Source organism: Lissotriton helveticus, chromosome 1_2 (assembly GCF_964261635.1).
Source record: "Lissotriton helveticus chromosome 1_2, aLisHel1.1, whole genome shotgun sequence".
Taxonomy (NCBI): Eukaryota; Metazoa; Chordata; class Amphibia; order Caudata; family Salamandridae; genus Lissotriton; species Lissotriton helveticus.
Window position 1 is genome coordinate 143,679,033 of NC_136058.1, and position 15,184 is coordinate 143,694,216.

Sequence of the window (15,184 nt, forward strand, 5' to 3'; positions counted from 1 at the left end):
ATTGCATTTGCCCACAGTCACGTATATGTCAGGATAATGAACAGATCCTGCATGGAGCTGTTCTGCTGTTCAGTAAGCATCAGATGCGGCTGCCATCATGGCCACACCCCCTGCTGGGACTGCCTGGTGAAATTACAGTCATCTGTTCTTTTTTTCAGGCCTTTCTGTTACTTATCACCCTTCTTCACAAATTGGGGTTATCTTTGATTGAGAGAGAATCTCTCCTAGCTCTGGTGCAGCAATCTAATTCAAAGGAGCAATTCTAGATCCAATCAAAGGACTTATTCCAGGCACCTGCCTGGAATGTGCCTCTAATCTAAATAAGTCATTGTGCTTGGAAACATGAGAAGCATAGAGACATGTCAAAAGGCAGGCACTATCTTTAAAAATAATCTGCATCTAAAGTAAGTTTGGGAAGTAATTTGTGTGTATGTTTTTTTCTCCTCACGCACATCTTGCTTTTGATACCATTCAGACTCTGAAAGTGAAGGTTTCCAGAGTCTGCATACCAATATGTTATTAATCTACAAGAACAATTAGAATTGCTTCAGGCCTTAATTTAAATGTGTTTTGTTTTATTTGTTTTTTAGTTTGGTGGTAAATGTTATGCAGAGAGATTCCATACCATCTGAAGTTGATTATGACACCAGACAAGGTGTCTACTCGATCTGTCTTCAACTGGCAAGGTATGTCTTATCTTACGTATAAATACAGTATTTTAAGAGCCTTATTCTGAATCCTGACCAATTTTAGATTCTCCTAGCTGATATAGGGTAGTCCTGATTTTATTAAGGGCAAGGGGGGCGAATATTATGTAATGTTTTCCCTGCTTGGTTAGCACAGCACATTTAAAAACAAACCACTAGATTTTGTATAATCTTGCATTCTCGATCAGGATACATTAACATAAAAGAAGTACAACCAACACTATAAATAGGCATGGCCCCAAACAATCTTCCGTTTTTCTTGATGTGCTGAGATTACAAATCCTGGAGGAATCCAAACATAATAAATAGCAGCAAAGGTCAATGCAACAGCTAAAGTAACTCCTCCTTCCTTTGACCACTCTCCTCACTATAAAAATGTGTTTTGCTGTTCTCATCCTTTACTACTCCGATAAGGCTTGTTGCCTCAGGCTGACATTTAATTAGTTTAAATCATAACTGCAAACAATCAAAATGTCGATTGAAAACAGGCTGCCTTGGGTGGGAAAACAGATATTCACATATATAGTGGTGGGACAACATTGACCATCTTTGTCTTTAATAAAATCAGGATTCTCCTCCACTATTAGCAATGGGAATATGCAATTTGATTCCAAGTCAAAAGGCTCTGTTTAACACACACAGTAGTAATACGATAAATACAGAACACACAGATTCAACAGCGACCTAACCCACGAGCAGAAAGAAAAAATTAAGTTTGTTTGGGCCAATCCTATTTATAGGGTTGGTTGTATATCTTTTATGTTAATGCGTTATGCTAGAGATTGTAGGGAATGTGGTGTTTCTTTGAAAGTGCTGTGGAAATAAAGCAAGAAAAGAGAATGGATAATTGATGCGGTCCAGAAAATAATTAGCCGTCTTGTCCTTTTAAGGGTCCAGGCATGGATTGAGGATTTTAACATCCTTACTCCTCTCCAAGCTGGGTTTAGACCCCGTGTGAGCACTTTGGACCAGGCGTTTCGATTCATGTTATTGCATTGGAAGACGGTAACCTTGGGCAAGGGCAACCTATATGCTGCCTTTGTGGATCTACGGTCAGCTTTTGACCTTGTCCCAAGGGCAGGGTTATGGAATTGCCTTTTAGATCTGGGTATGCCTCCCGCTCTGGTGCGCCTTATAGTGAACCTCCACGCTGAGACGTATGCTTTTGTGCGTTGGGGCAAACCGGGCGAAGTGACAGAAAAATTTTCGGTGGCCAAGGGGGTCAGGCAGGGTTGCGTCTTAGCGCCTACCTTGTTCTCTCTATACATTAACAGAGTTACGAAATATTTTGATAATTTTCCAACGGATGCACCAACCCTGGCAGGCATGAAAATCCCCCTGCTCATGTTCGCTGACGATACTCTCCTGATTTCAAGAACCCGTCAGGGCCTCCAACGTGCACTGACAAGGTTCGAGAGTTTCTGCAGCGACCATGAGCTGGAGGTGAATGTCTCAAAAACCAAATTTATGGTTTTAAGGGGGCGCAAACGAGTTACTGCTAGGGTTTTTATGGGGGGTGTCCCCCTGGAGCAAACCAAGCACTTTACCTATCTGGGTGTCACTTTCAGTGACACCCTGAGTTGGTCCCATCAGATCGAGCTCATGGCCCTGAAACACCAACAGCTGGGCGGAGCACTGATTAAAGAACATAAAAGATCTTACACAAGGCCAATGTCCCCTCTTTTGAAGATTTATGGTGGTAAGGTTCTCTCAGCCATTCTTTACGGCGCGGAGCTTTGGGGCAGTTGTAATCTGAAACCATTAAAGCTCGCCCAAAATAAATTTTTAAGACTGTCTATAGGTCTTCCCCAGTCGACTCCAACTATTCCACTTCTCTACGATCTGGGATGTCAACCAGTGGAGGCCCAAGCGAGATTCCGGCCAGTTGCATTTTGGCGTCGTTTATGGACAACGCCTGAACTTCACCATTATGCAGCAGCATGCCTGGAGGTCAAAAACAGTTCTGGTGCTTCTAGTGTAGGCTGGTTCAGAGATCTTAAATCCATCCTTCTAGCCCTGGGCCTCGGTGAACTGTGGTACTCGCCCGAGTTAGCTAGTTTTCCCTCCAAAAAGGATTTAAAGAGATGTTATTGGGAATGGGTGACCCATAATACGTTCATGGAATCAAATCCTAGCAGCCTCACTGGACTGTTCCTCGTACATAAGGATATACCCAAGTTAGAGGGGTTCTGGGATATTATATCCAAATCTTTGGATCGTAAATTATTCTTTCAGTTTAGATGCGGTTCTCTCCCAATAGGGGAGTTTGTTCAAAACTGGGGTACCGAAAAGTTGTGTTACTGCCCTAAATGCAAAGATACTCGGGAAAGTTTGGATCATTTATTGTATGTGTGTCCGCTATATTCTGCTCCCAGAGCCAAATGGTTAAAACCCGTATGCCGGCAGCTAGGAACTAGACTGGCTGTTGAAGCAACCAGACTGTTAAAAACAAATTTGGACCAACTTATTGTTGTAGGGGTTGCGAAGTTCCTTGGATGGGCCTGGGTTCTTAGATGCAGGTTTCTTAACAATATCAAATAGTAGGAGTCCTTTTAGCACATTTTAATTGATGATGTAATGTCTCATGTGTGTTATTACTCAAATTTTTTATATCTATGTTCAAGAAGCTGATTAGCTTGTCAAATGATTTAATAATTCTATTAATTGTTCAAATGTATTTATTGTATTTTTTATGTCTTTTATGATGAACTAATCGAATAAAGACTTCTTGACTTGACTCGAGAATGGATAATAGAGCCTCCTCCTGTCTTGTACATAAATGTGTGCTGACTACAAAAATCTTAAATGCTGCATAATGAAACTTGCTTGTCTAAAATTATTTTCAGGTTTTTGCTAGTTGGGCAAACTATGCCTTCAGCAATTGAAGATGATCTTCCCAAAGATGGGTTAGAATCACTATCGTCAAGACCATTTCGTAATGTAAGCCGTCAGTCCAGCAGACAGATGTCCCTTTGTGGGACCCCAGAGAAGTCATCCTACAGACAGCTATCTGTGTCTGATAGATCATCTATACGAGTAGAGGAGATCATACCTGCTGCACGTGTTGCAATACAGGTACACATGGATATACTTTCAGATACAAATACTTTCTTTTTCAATATATTTGTTGAATATTAAGTGGTCTCTATCTGTGTATAATCCTGTGTCAGAGTGCCCTGTTGTCTTATTTCCTTTTGTTATTCTTTGCAGTTATTTATCACAGAAGTAAATTCATAAACAGTCCTTAAATTTTATCTAAATTCTGCAGTGTTTTTGTCTGGATCTCTGGCTTTAAGATGGCATTGAAAGTTTTAAAAACAATATTTTTATTTTGAAACTGTTGTATTTGTAATCTTTAATTTAAATCCTTTTAAAATGTCTAACATCAAATAATATCTGATTGGTATCAAAATATGTGTTAAAAATACTTTAGCGTAATCACATTAACTGCTTAATAGATTTTGTAGCTTTTTTTTCCAAGTAACAAACTAGCATGTTAACTTTTTTTTACTTTATTGTCTATTATATCATTAGTAATCCTGCCCATAATATCTGGGTTTTGATGCTGAAAAAAGCACAGGAACACAATTGTATTGTAGTGCTTTCTGTTAGATTTTTGTCACTTCAAAGTATGTTCAGACATTTCAGAACTGCTTGTACAAAACAGTATAATCATGAGAAGTTAAGGTACCTTGTCCCAAATGTATTAAATGTTTGGTTGTAGTATTTGCAGCAGAGACAAATTCTAAACAGTGTACTTAACTGATATTGTGAGTAGGGAGCACTGAGGTTGTGCTGCATTCGTACTAAAAATTCACAAAGAAACATATTAATGCTTTGCTAATGTTCATGCAGCCAAGATGATAGGATGGTTCATTATTATCCGAGTCTGTGGGCATCAGGTGAAGTAGACAATGGTGACATGGAGCATATGCATTGTGATATTTGTTTGGTTGAGGTACTTCTTCCACGTTGGGGGGATAGAAGTTGCTGTATCTATGATTAGCAAATGCTGCCGTGGAGGTCTGCTTTTGCTTGGCTGCCTCTTTTTCTGCATTCACAGCTGATGGCTAAAATTTTCAGAAAGACTCCTGACTCTAGAATATTGATGACTTGAGATGCAATTCATGTACTCTTCTTATCTGCAGTGCCCACAAAAGACAAATAAGTGTGCCAGCCTTCTAAAGTGGTACAGGCACTGTATGCCTCGCCACCCATCCACTCCTTTTTAAGTCTTTTCCCATTTACCCTGGTATCTGCAGATCATTACAGCTCATTCAGCATTGTTAACAATAATCTGTGCTTCACAGTGAAATACACTTGTCACTGGAAACAGGTCCTAGTCGACAGGCTGGATTTGTGACTGAGTTCTTTACTCTCAATATTGTCACTACTAGATTAAAATGAATAGCTGTCCTTTAAAAAAAAAAAAAAAAAAAAAAAAATCTTTCTTCAACCTGATTCTAGCATGTGCCAGATGGGTGAATGTTCCCAACAAATAATATGCTAGAGACCTGGGAACTCAATCCCATTCTTTTAATCTTCCTGGCATCCCTAAATGACCTCACAAAGGCAGGCCATTCTCAAGATTTGATATCACATTTCCTCTTCTCCCCTTTTTCCTTTTTGTTGGTCCTCCAGCTCATTCTTAGCATTAAAAACAAGTGCTGATCTTCCATAGTAAAAACAACCGCCTCTGAGCTGCTGCATAAAAATGACCACAGTTGAAACACAAATTATGCTTTCACGTCTGCACCCTGTTCACTGTACAGCATTCCTAGACCTCTGCCACTTACCCTAGCATCAGAGGCAAATGGAAACTTTACAGCATGCAATCCCATCTGCAAAAGACAGAGGAGTGCAGCCAGAATCACATCTTTGTTTCTCTTGTGCTCACACTACCTTCTCACATTGTGTCTAAAATGCTTGATCTCACACTGAGCCATGAGTGACGAAAAATAGGGAAGTCTTTCCTTCATTCCAGGACAACACTACCTACTAAAGGTAGGTGCCCACCGTTGACTGCTATTGCATGTGGATGTTTGAACCGATGCATAACTGACTTACCTGACAGTATCTGATCAGGTCTATGTGGTGTCACATTATGTCAGCAGCCATCACAAAGTGTCCCTTTCTGTCTCGTTACACCTGCAGCCAGGATACCATCAGCCTTGAGACAAGTGCCAATAACTAAAAGCAAGACCACAGGCTTTTTCCATCTATGCAACAACCTCTTCTGAAGAACTGTGTTGGCCAATAAAACACCAATCGTTTACAGAAATTGTGGCTAAAGAACCCTCAACCACAATTTAGTGGCATGATTCATCATTGGCAACCTTATGCAATCCCTGTGAATAACGTCTACTAGGATGGACTCATTCTAGATGTTGCAGCAAACATTTATTAAGAACTCCCTCAACATTGAAACAGCGACTGTTCCTGGTAGTACTTACTTACCAGGATGGGATAAGGTGTCAAATGATGAAGCATGCCACAAAAGTGTGGGTTAGGTTTCCTTGTCCAGAACTTCTGTAACTTAAGAGTTTTTCATCGCATAAGATAGTCATTCAGATGAGGTTGTCACATTTTGTGTGATAGGTTCTACTAATAGGGAGGTTGTGCAATATTGTTTTTCCTCTCCATCTCCTTGCAGTGACAATATTTTCTCCATCTATACATCCAAGTTGTGGAACAACATCGCTGTATCCAGCCAGACTGCCTTAACCCAGCTCCAGTTTAAGATGCAGCTTAAGGCACATCTCTTTAAAAAATACTACATCCTGCTCTTGCGCTTAGATAACTACCCTTCCTCTCGTACACATTGTGACTGTATCTTTGCCTTCGACACAGTGCAGCACTCCCGTGCCTTTGGGTAGGTTTGCACTATACATTAACTCACACACTTGAATGAATATTAAAGAGGAAGTAGTTCCTCTGTGTTCTGATTGCATTGTTTATATTGTGAAAGTCTTCTAAATGACATTAGAGCCCTGTTCATTTTTGTACCTGTAGTAACATTTTATTGCCTCATCTCAACACCAGAAATTGTTTCTCCATTAAGCATTAAATAATACATTGTAGGAGGAAGCATTTATTTTTGCAAAGATAGATCAGAGGTAAAGCTAGAATAAAGTGTCTTACTATATTTGAAAGTCTTGAAATAGAAGGAAAGTTTATATAGATATTTTGTAGTTTACCCTCATAATGTTTGCTAGTATAGTAATATATAAATGGGACTTCATCTTGATTAGATGTGCTTTATGTTCATTGTTTCTAGAATGCATTTTTGTTTGGTGTGGATGTGTGTGTATAATTTTCTCGGTGCCGCCTCATGAATCTATGAAACCGTAGCTCAGTTACGGCACCCGAAAGGAGGATTGTGCACTGTTGGTATAATGTAATCTGAAGTTGACTTAAATTTGTGTATATGTAACCAATTTTTATATGCCAACCAAGCAGGTAATTTTTCTGTGGACAGAAGCTGAACTCAGACTAGCTCAGTATAAGATGGATTTGTACTACATTATTTTGTAAGCTAAGAAATGCCAATGTAAGGCAATGTTTTCTTTAAAAAAAATAATAGTACATGTGGTTGGTGGAGTCTGATAAAAGTGCTTCTGAACCTGTGTTGCCTGTAGACCTATTTTTTGTACAATTTGTCAAATTATTTGTTGTTTTTAACATTAAATTTAGTTATGTGTTTCAGATAGAACCATTTCAAGAACATAGCTCTCAAGTTAATGTATAATAGCAAAAGTTAGCGTAGTATTTGCTTTTGAATGCATTTTTTGTAACAATCTTTAAAGGACATGGATGATTAAACTAAAAAAGCATAGAAATGCTGTTTAAAAGTACTCAGCTGTTTTTTTTTGTTTTAAAAAAGCTGATTAAAACATTAATGCATGACTTGATGAATAAAGGAGGAACTAATATTCTTTTTCTTACATTTAGACAATGGAGGTTAATGATTTCACTTCCACCGTGGCTTGTTTTATGCGGTTATCATGGGCAGCAGCTGCAGGACGACTTGACCTGGTTGGCAGTAGTCAGCCTATTAAAGAAAGTAATAACAGTTTATTTCCAATAGGAATTCGGAAAAGGCTGAGTAGCTCAGGTATGGGAAGTCAGTGGCAATTGACCTGGCAATATTACATAAATACATTAAATAAGACACTATAAATGTTTGTTTCACATTGCCTTGTACATGCTTTCCTTGAACGCATAGTTTTTACCAAGTAGTATATATAACACTACAAATGTGTTCCTCTACTCATGTTACCTAGCTCCTAAAGCATGTACTGGAGCTGCACCACATAAACCACCACTACCACTCAGTTTTAATTCCTCCAAATGTCCTGTTGTTGTCACTGATGTCGGAGCCTGACGCTCTAATGCTCTTAGACTATTATTATTATTATTATTATGCGTTCTTATATAGCGCTCGATTACCCGCAGGCATCTCGGCGCTTGCTTGGGAACCCGTCCTGGCTTTTTTCCCTGTGAGATACCCGTAATGGGCATCCCCAAGGTGGAAGCCAGGCATCCCGCCGCGGGGGGGGGGGCGTAGTGGAGATTAAGCAGGCTAATGCCCAGAGCTGCAGAGTGTGAACCCGTGATTCGAGTAGGCACCGAAACGAGAATTATCGAGTCCGTGGATATTTGGGCTCAAAACCCTGCCGCGTCGGGAATTGAACCCTGGTCCCGGGTCTGACCTCTGCTTCAGGGTCTGCCTCCTCTAACCAGTGAGCCACACTTCTCCACGTGTCCAACTCTCTCAGTGCTCTCCATTGGAGGACATGACCACAGTCTTCTCATTGAGAACATTATGTTGTGCATTGATGAAGAGAAACAGCACCATTTCATCATCTATACAAGTCCCTTCCCGCTTCTCTCTGGAATGTTCATGCTCCAATTCCTATTTTTCAAGCGCTGCTGGGCTTGAAAAACTCTACTTTAGAGTCTCTTCAGAGACATTTTCAGCTTACCAGTGCAGAATGGCCACCACTTTCCACACTAGCTCCCATGCAATGAAAAGACCATACACACACCTAGAAACACATCCAGCTTTGTTCAGTCAGACAGTGTTGCAGCTGGGAAATCAAAGAGGAAGGGTCAAGTACCGCAGTCACTTCTCTCATAGGTTGCACAGCCATGTTACATTGGATTGCCCCAGGTGATTGAAGGTGCTTCTCAATGAATGTGTTCTGTACACCTCTCTTCCATGGCCAATGTGACACTATCCTCTGTCAATAGCATGAGTAGACTATCAGTGGTGCTAGCCACCTCAGCCCTGACTTAAGATATTTAGGCAGCACAGAAGGACCTCCACAGCTTAACCATGTGCGAGTGGTTGTGCTTGGTCTACCCTGGTAGAGACTCGGGCTCAACTGCACTGAATGCCGGTTTAGAGCATAAGAATTACTGAACACCATGTCTAGGAGCTCTCAAGCAGACTAGCTGGTACATCATACAAACTACTCTTACGCCATTGACTCTGGGACTACAGGCTTGCACAGGATGTAGGAAATATAAAGATAGGGAGCCTTTAGCAGAAGCCCAAGTATGAGCAGCCAGTTTAGAAGCCAGCAAGCTCCATCTTGGACATTCCTTTTCTGTTACAATGATTTTCTCTAGGTCCAGCTAGTATGAGACATTCTTAGAAAGGGTGAGTTCACGCTTGAACTTCAGTTGGTATTTGAACATGCAAAATAAAGTTACCAAAATAAATATGGATCTCTTTCGTTTAGCAGGGAAAGGTGGAGGGATATACATTCCAACAATAGTGAAAAGTATAATGCTAGGGTTTTTCCATGCCCGAACAAGGGGTGGGGCTATGCCAATGCAAATAGATTCAAAAAGAAGAAATTATATTACATCTGATAGACATCTAGCCGCAGATTCCTTAACTTAGAATATCCCCAGGCGTCAGACTGGATCCGGATTTCTTTTTGCAGCAGCCCCTCTGTGCGCCGAGGGATGGCGCCTCATGACCCCGCCCTGAAGTCGCCGAAGGACGTGACATCAGCGAGGTCATATAACTCCCTCCTGGCACACGGACGTCAGTTTCCTTCTTTTCCGCGTGCAACACGGATCTGGAGTAAGTGGTTCCTCTGGCCTGTTTTCAGCCCCTTTTTTGACACTTCGCGTTGGGAACAGTGTGTGATGCCTTCGGGCTTTAAAACGTGTACCTCCTGTTCGCAGCAAATGTCTGTGACGGACCCACACCTTATCTGTATGTGGTGTCTGGGCGAACACCATGACTCAACGGATTGCGATGCCTGCCAACACCTCAAGCCGAAGTCCCGGCAGGAGCGCAGGATGAAGCTGCTTTCGGCTTGCCTGTCCCGGTCGGAGTCGTCTCGGCCCCCGGCCTCATTATCGGCGGCAGGTCCCTCTGGCAGTGGGTTCCATTTGCGGCATCGGTCGCACTCTGGATCCCAGGTGCGTCTTTCGCCTCGCACGTGTAAGTCACGGCGCATGTTGCCAAGGTCCTCGACCTCACTTCCTTCTGTTGTCGCCCCTCCCTTATCCACCTTATCCTTGTGCGGGGGGACTCGGACCCAAATGGAGGCCTATGCCGCGGCCCTGCAGGCCTCCCTTGGGTCCCCTCCTCTTCCTGGAGCGTCTTCAGAGCCTCTGCTACATGCGGGCTCTCCGGCGGGTTCGCCCCCTGGCTGAGCCCCTTGCCTCTAGGGATGATGGAGATATGGTGTCGTCAGGGCACGACCCGGCTGGGTCCCCCTGTTCGACCCATAGCCCTCTGCCATGTTGCATTGCCCAGTGGGGCTCCCTGTGGCGCCGCAGGATGTTGCTGGTGCTCGCAGCCATGTTGCATTGCCCAGTGGGGCTCCCTGTGGCGCCGCAGGATGTTGCTGGTGCTCGCAGCCTTGCTTCGAGCACACCCTAGCCTTCCGGACTGGCGGTTGCCTGTCGGGAGGTGGGGTCAGCCCCGGTCCGGCGCCGTAGGCTTGCCTCCCCGGCTCCGACTCCATTCCTTACTTTGGAGTTGGGTCTGTTGTGGTCGAGGCTGAGTCAGTGCCGGTCCGTCGCCGTAGGCTTGCCTCACCGGCTCCGGCACCGTCCCCTTCTGAAGCGGAGCTTGTTGTGGTTGACGTGGAGTCGGCGGGACAAGGCCGCTTCCAACCCGGATGGGGCAGAGTCGGCGCCGGGCGGGGTTGGTGCCAACCGAAGTCGCCCCGACGCCGAATTATTGACTCCTCTCCGGGGGAAAGTACAAGGTCGCCTCAACGTCCGACAACACCGGATCTGTCCTTGCCTCTTCCACCCTTGGAATTTGTTGCTCCGGCAGACTCCCCGCCTCCTCAGGAGCCCCATCAGGAGACCCTCATCCGTCAATGGGGCTTCCTTTTGGGCATTGTTCACATCCTCAGGTCATTGGTCAACCTCCTTGGGAGGGGAGACTTAGTTTACAGCCCTCACCCACGGATGAGTTGCTGTCCGCTCCTCAGAGGGCTACCGAGGCCGGTGCGGTGTTCATTAGGGATGTCTCTGTGGCCGCTCGTGTTCTGAGTATGCAACCCACTTCGGTCCTTCTGCCAGTTTACCCTCTGTTGGATGTCCTCCACCACGGATCGGGGAATGTAGAGCCACTTTTACCCTTCAAAGCCTCTTTATGATGCCTTTTTTGGCACGTGGGCTCAGCCAGCTTCTGGTGATCCGGTGGCTCGTTCGATCTTGCACCGCCACCGTCCTGCTCCGCATGATCCATGATCTATTTGTTTACCCAGATGTTTAGGGGCTTGTTCTGCAAACTGCTTTCCCTCCATTGCCTCAGCTGCTGCTTCCTCCCTCCTGGGAGTCCAGATGGCTGGAGTCGTGGGGCCGTAACATATTTGCCTCAACTAGCGCAGCTCTTCGATCACTAAGTGCAGAGTGTGTCTCAGCGCGGGCTACTTCTATCCTTTGGGACTCTGCCGAGTCTCTTTTATCATGTTGACCTTCATCTTCTCCGTGATGGCCGTGATTTGGTGGAATTTACAATCCGCTCGGCCTTGGATACTGCGGATTCCTTAGGCTGTGCTATGGCTGGTTTGGTTGCCCTACGGCGCCATGCTTGGTTGCGGGATGTCGTATTTCCGGAGAATATCCGGGAGCACCTTGTTGACCTACTGTTTGATGGGGTCCTTTTGTTCAATGCCCATGCTGGTTCGGCTGTTTGGCGCCTCCTTGTGGGCTTTCGTCCTCACCCATAGGTCTGTATTTCGAAGGTCTCCATTTTACATGTTCTGGGGTGGTTATCCTTTTATTCAGCGTCCGTCAGTTGCACTGTGTGTTTTTGAGGCTGGCGGTAAGCCTACTGTGGCGGTGTTACACAGAATGTTTGTGTTTGATCCTCTGACTATGATTTGTCCTAAAAGGTGTTCCCTCGTAGTTCTTGGGGATGTGCCATACTCCAAGTGGGGTACCTCTTTGCTATTGTATATCTCTGCTGTGCGACAGGCAGGAATAGAGGCCCATTTGGGCTCTACGTCCAATGACGCCCTTGTCTTACCGTTGCACGGTGTTTAGTGTTGTGCCTTTGGCACTTTCTCCTATACGCCATGGGTTGCCTTGCATTTGTCTCGTTCTCCTCTTTTGGAGGTTTTCACTGTATTTTAACATGCTTCAAAATGCAGCAACTTCCTGTCACGGGTGCACTAGGTGGGTTACTCCTATGGCACCCGTATCTCTCTCTCTCTATATATATATATATATATATATATATATATATATAGATATAGATATAGATATAGATATAGATATAGATATAGATATATATATATATATATATATATATATATATATATATATATATATATATATATATATATTCCTTCCTGTACCTCCTTTCGGCGAACACGGAATCAATGGACCACCAGACAGCTTTCAAATAGCAGGTACGTTTATTTTCCTTTTCTTCTCACTCCTCGCATGACGCGTTTCGGGCAACGAGTGCCCTTGATCACATAGTGAGCCTGTAGTACGTTGTTGTTTTTTATACATTTGTTTTTTTGAAATGCTATACCACGTGACAAACAGTGAAAAAATACTCAGTGCAACAGTACTTATGGAACTCTGGTATTGCGAGGCTGATTACTGTAATACACAAGTTGTACACAAATAACAAGATGTACTTAAACATTCTCTCAATATGTTTTTTTATACATTATAGATGCTAATATGGAATTGCAGCTTAAATGCCAGAGGAAATCTGCAAACTGTGTATATATTGTGTGCAAATTACGCAGTTTAAAAACATCTCATCTAAAAAACAATTATGTGCAAATTACGCAAGAATAACTTGTGCAAATAATGCAAACATAAATGCAAATCACTGCTTGAATGCAGAGAAATTGTGCAAATTATGCAAAGATGAGTGCAGAAACAAGCTGCCTAAATGCATTGATAGTTTCGAAAAATGTTCAACACATAATGTGTATTACACAATATTTCCAAACATAGCATCTACAATCATTCATGCTGTATGATTATAAATTTACAGAGAATGATTATGAATACTGTCAAATTGATTTTTAGTCTTCGAGAAAAAGGCCCCAAATCATACATAATCTTATTTTATAGTCATAGAATATATTGCTCCAAAAAAAGAATATAAAGTGTCTAGTGCTAATCATGTGTGCATGAGAGGGACAATCCCCTTAAAAAACTTTAAAAACAAGTATTAAAACAATTTATCTTAGTTGAGAACCGAGGCATATTGGACGGGTCTATATAATGTTAATTAACCACGTCCTGGCAGAATTTCTCTACTGTATAGCGATTTGGAGAACCGACCACTCACAAGCCTGTGGGGGTCGGAGAGTTCTACTCAAAAGTCTCCTAAATGCTAGAAAGGCTTAGTTATCCAAAAGTCATGTTCAGCAATTGTTTAACGGAAAGTGTGCATGTCTTCGGTATTATTGAGACCATTGGGGTATTACTGTCTAAATCTAAAATATACCTCGTTTCCAATGGTCTCAATTTTTCTCTGTTGCCACCTCTCCGTGGTATAGGGACAGAATCAATCACAAAATAAGATAAACAATTAATGTCCTTATTGTGAATGGCTTTAAAATGTCGTGCGACTGGGTAAGCCGGATCGCAGTTCATGATGGCTCTGATATGTTGTAATATTCTCACGTGCACCTGGAGCTTAGTACTTCCCACATACTTAAGCCCACAGGTGCACGTGAGGACATATACCGCAAACTCTGTGCGGCAATTATAGTTGCCCTTAATGTCAACTTCCTTTTCCCTGAATGGAGTGGCATATTTTGTTGTATTCACTCCAAACTTACATGCACGGCAAGTTATGCATTTAAAGAAACCCTTTCTAGGTGTTAACCATGATTTCATGTATTCTGACTCAGTACTGTTCTTAGATAATTGAGTACCCATTGACTGATATTTCCTGAATGTAATCAAGGGTTTCTCTGGCAGTCTGGCATTTAGTACATTGTCTGTCAAGACAATAGGCCAATTTCTATTTATTATGGCTCTGATTTTACCTTCTTGACAACTAAATGTTGTAATGAGCCTTGGTGGATCCTCAATTACATCGGCTCCTTCTGTTGCTTCTACCTCTTGTGGCAATAATGATGTTCTTGATCTTTTATTTGCTTTTAGTACTGCTCCTGCTTACACTTTGTCAGTATACCCTCTTTTTTTCAGTCTCTCTAGGGCTTCAATTTGACATTTGTTAAAATCGTCTGGTGTGCTACAGATACGTTTCAGCCTTAAAATCTCACCGTAAGGGATGCTGTCAATTAGGTGTTTAGGATGTGCACTTGCTGCGTGAAGTGTTGCGTTTCCTGCAGTAGGTTTTCTAAACGCAGTTGTGGCTGGTTTGTTGTTGTTGACATAAACGCAAACATCTAAAAATTCAATTGAAGTCGGGCTAAGATGTGAGGTAAAATGTAAATTAAAACAGTTGACATTAATGCTCTTCATAAAATCCTCTGCACTCTCTACATCTCCTTTCCAAAGAATAAAAACATCGTCAATAAAACGCAGCCAGTGCATAATCCTGTTATCACATATTTCTTTGCATTGTACCCTAAGGACATGCTCCTCCCAAAAGCCCATGTGTAAACACGCATAGCTCGGGAAGAAGCAGGCCCCCATGGCAACTCCTTCTTTTTGCCTATACACATTTTTACCAAATGAGAAAGTTGTTTTCTAAGCACCAAGTAATCAATGATGTCAACATCTTATTATGCATAACCTATTCAGAGGGCCTGGAATTAAGAAAGTGTTTGATTGCCTGTATGCCACACATATGTTCAATGCTTGTATATAACGATTCTATGTCTAAAGTCATCAGAATCATTTTGTCCGTCCATGCAATGTCTTTCAATTTGTTTAAAAAGCCCCCAGTGTCTTTCAGATAAGAGGGTAAAGTTTTAACTAGTCCCTGTAAGTAAAAATCCACATACTGCCCCACTTGTTCCGTCATGCTCTTTATCGCTGAAATTATT

The 15,184-nt window shown here is 42.6% G+C and overlaps 1 protein-coding gene across 4 annotated transcripts in view; it reads left to right on the forward strand.

The window, feature by feature from the left end:
• Nucleotides 1-15,184, forward strand: part of USP24 (ubiquitin specific peptidase 24) — a 2,099,319-nt gene that overhangs the window by 724,754 nt on the left and 1,359,381 nt on the right. For all 4 annotated transcript variants that reach the window (XM_078670143.1, XM_078670156.1, XM_078670149.1 and 1 more), the window contains exons 32-34: nt 591-686; nt 3,554-3,782; nt 7,659-7,821. In XM_078670143.1, coding sequence (XP_078526269.1) covers nt 591-686; nt 3,554-3,782; nt 7,659-7,821 — 488 coding nt within the window. The remainder of the gene's footprint in view (nt 1-590; nt 687-3,553; nt 3,783-7,658; nt 7,822-15,184) is intronic.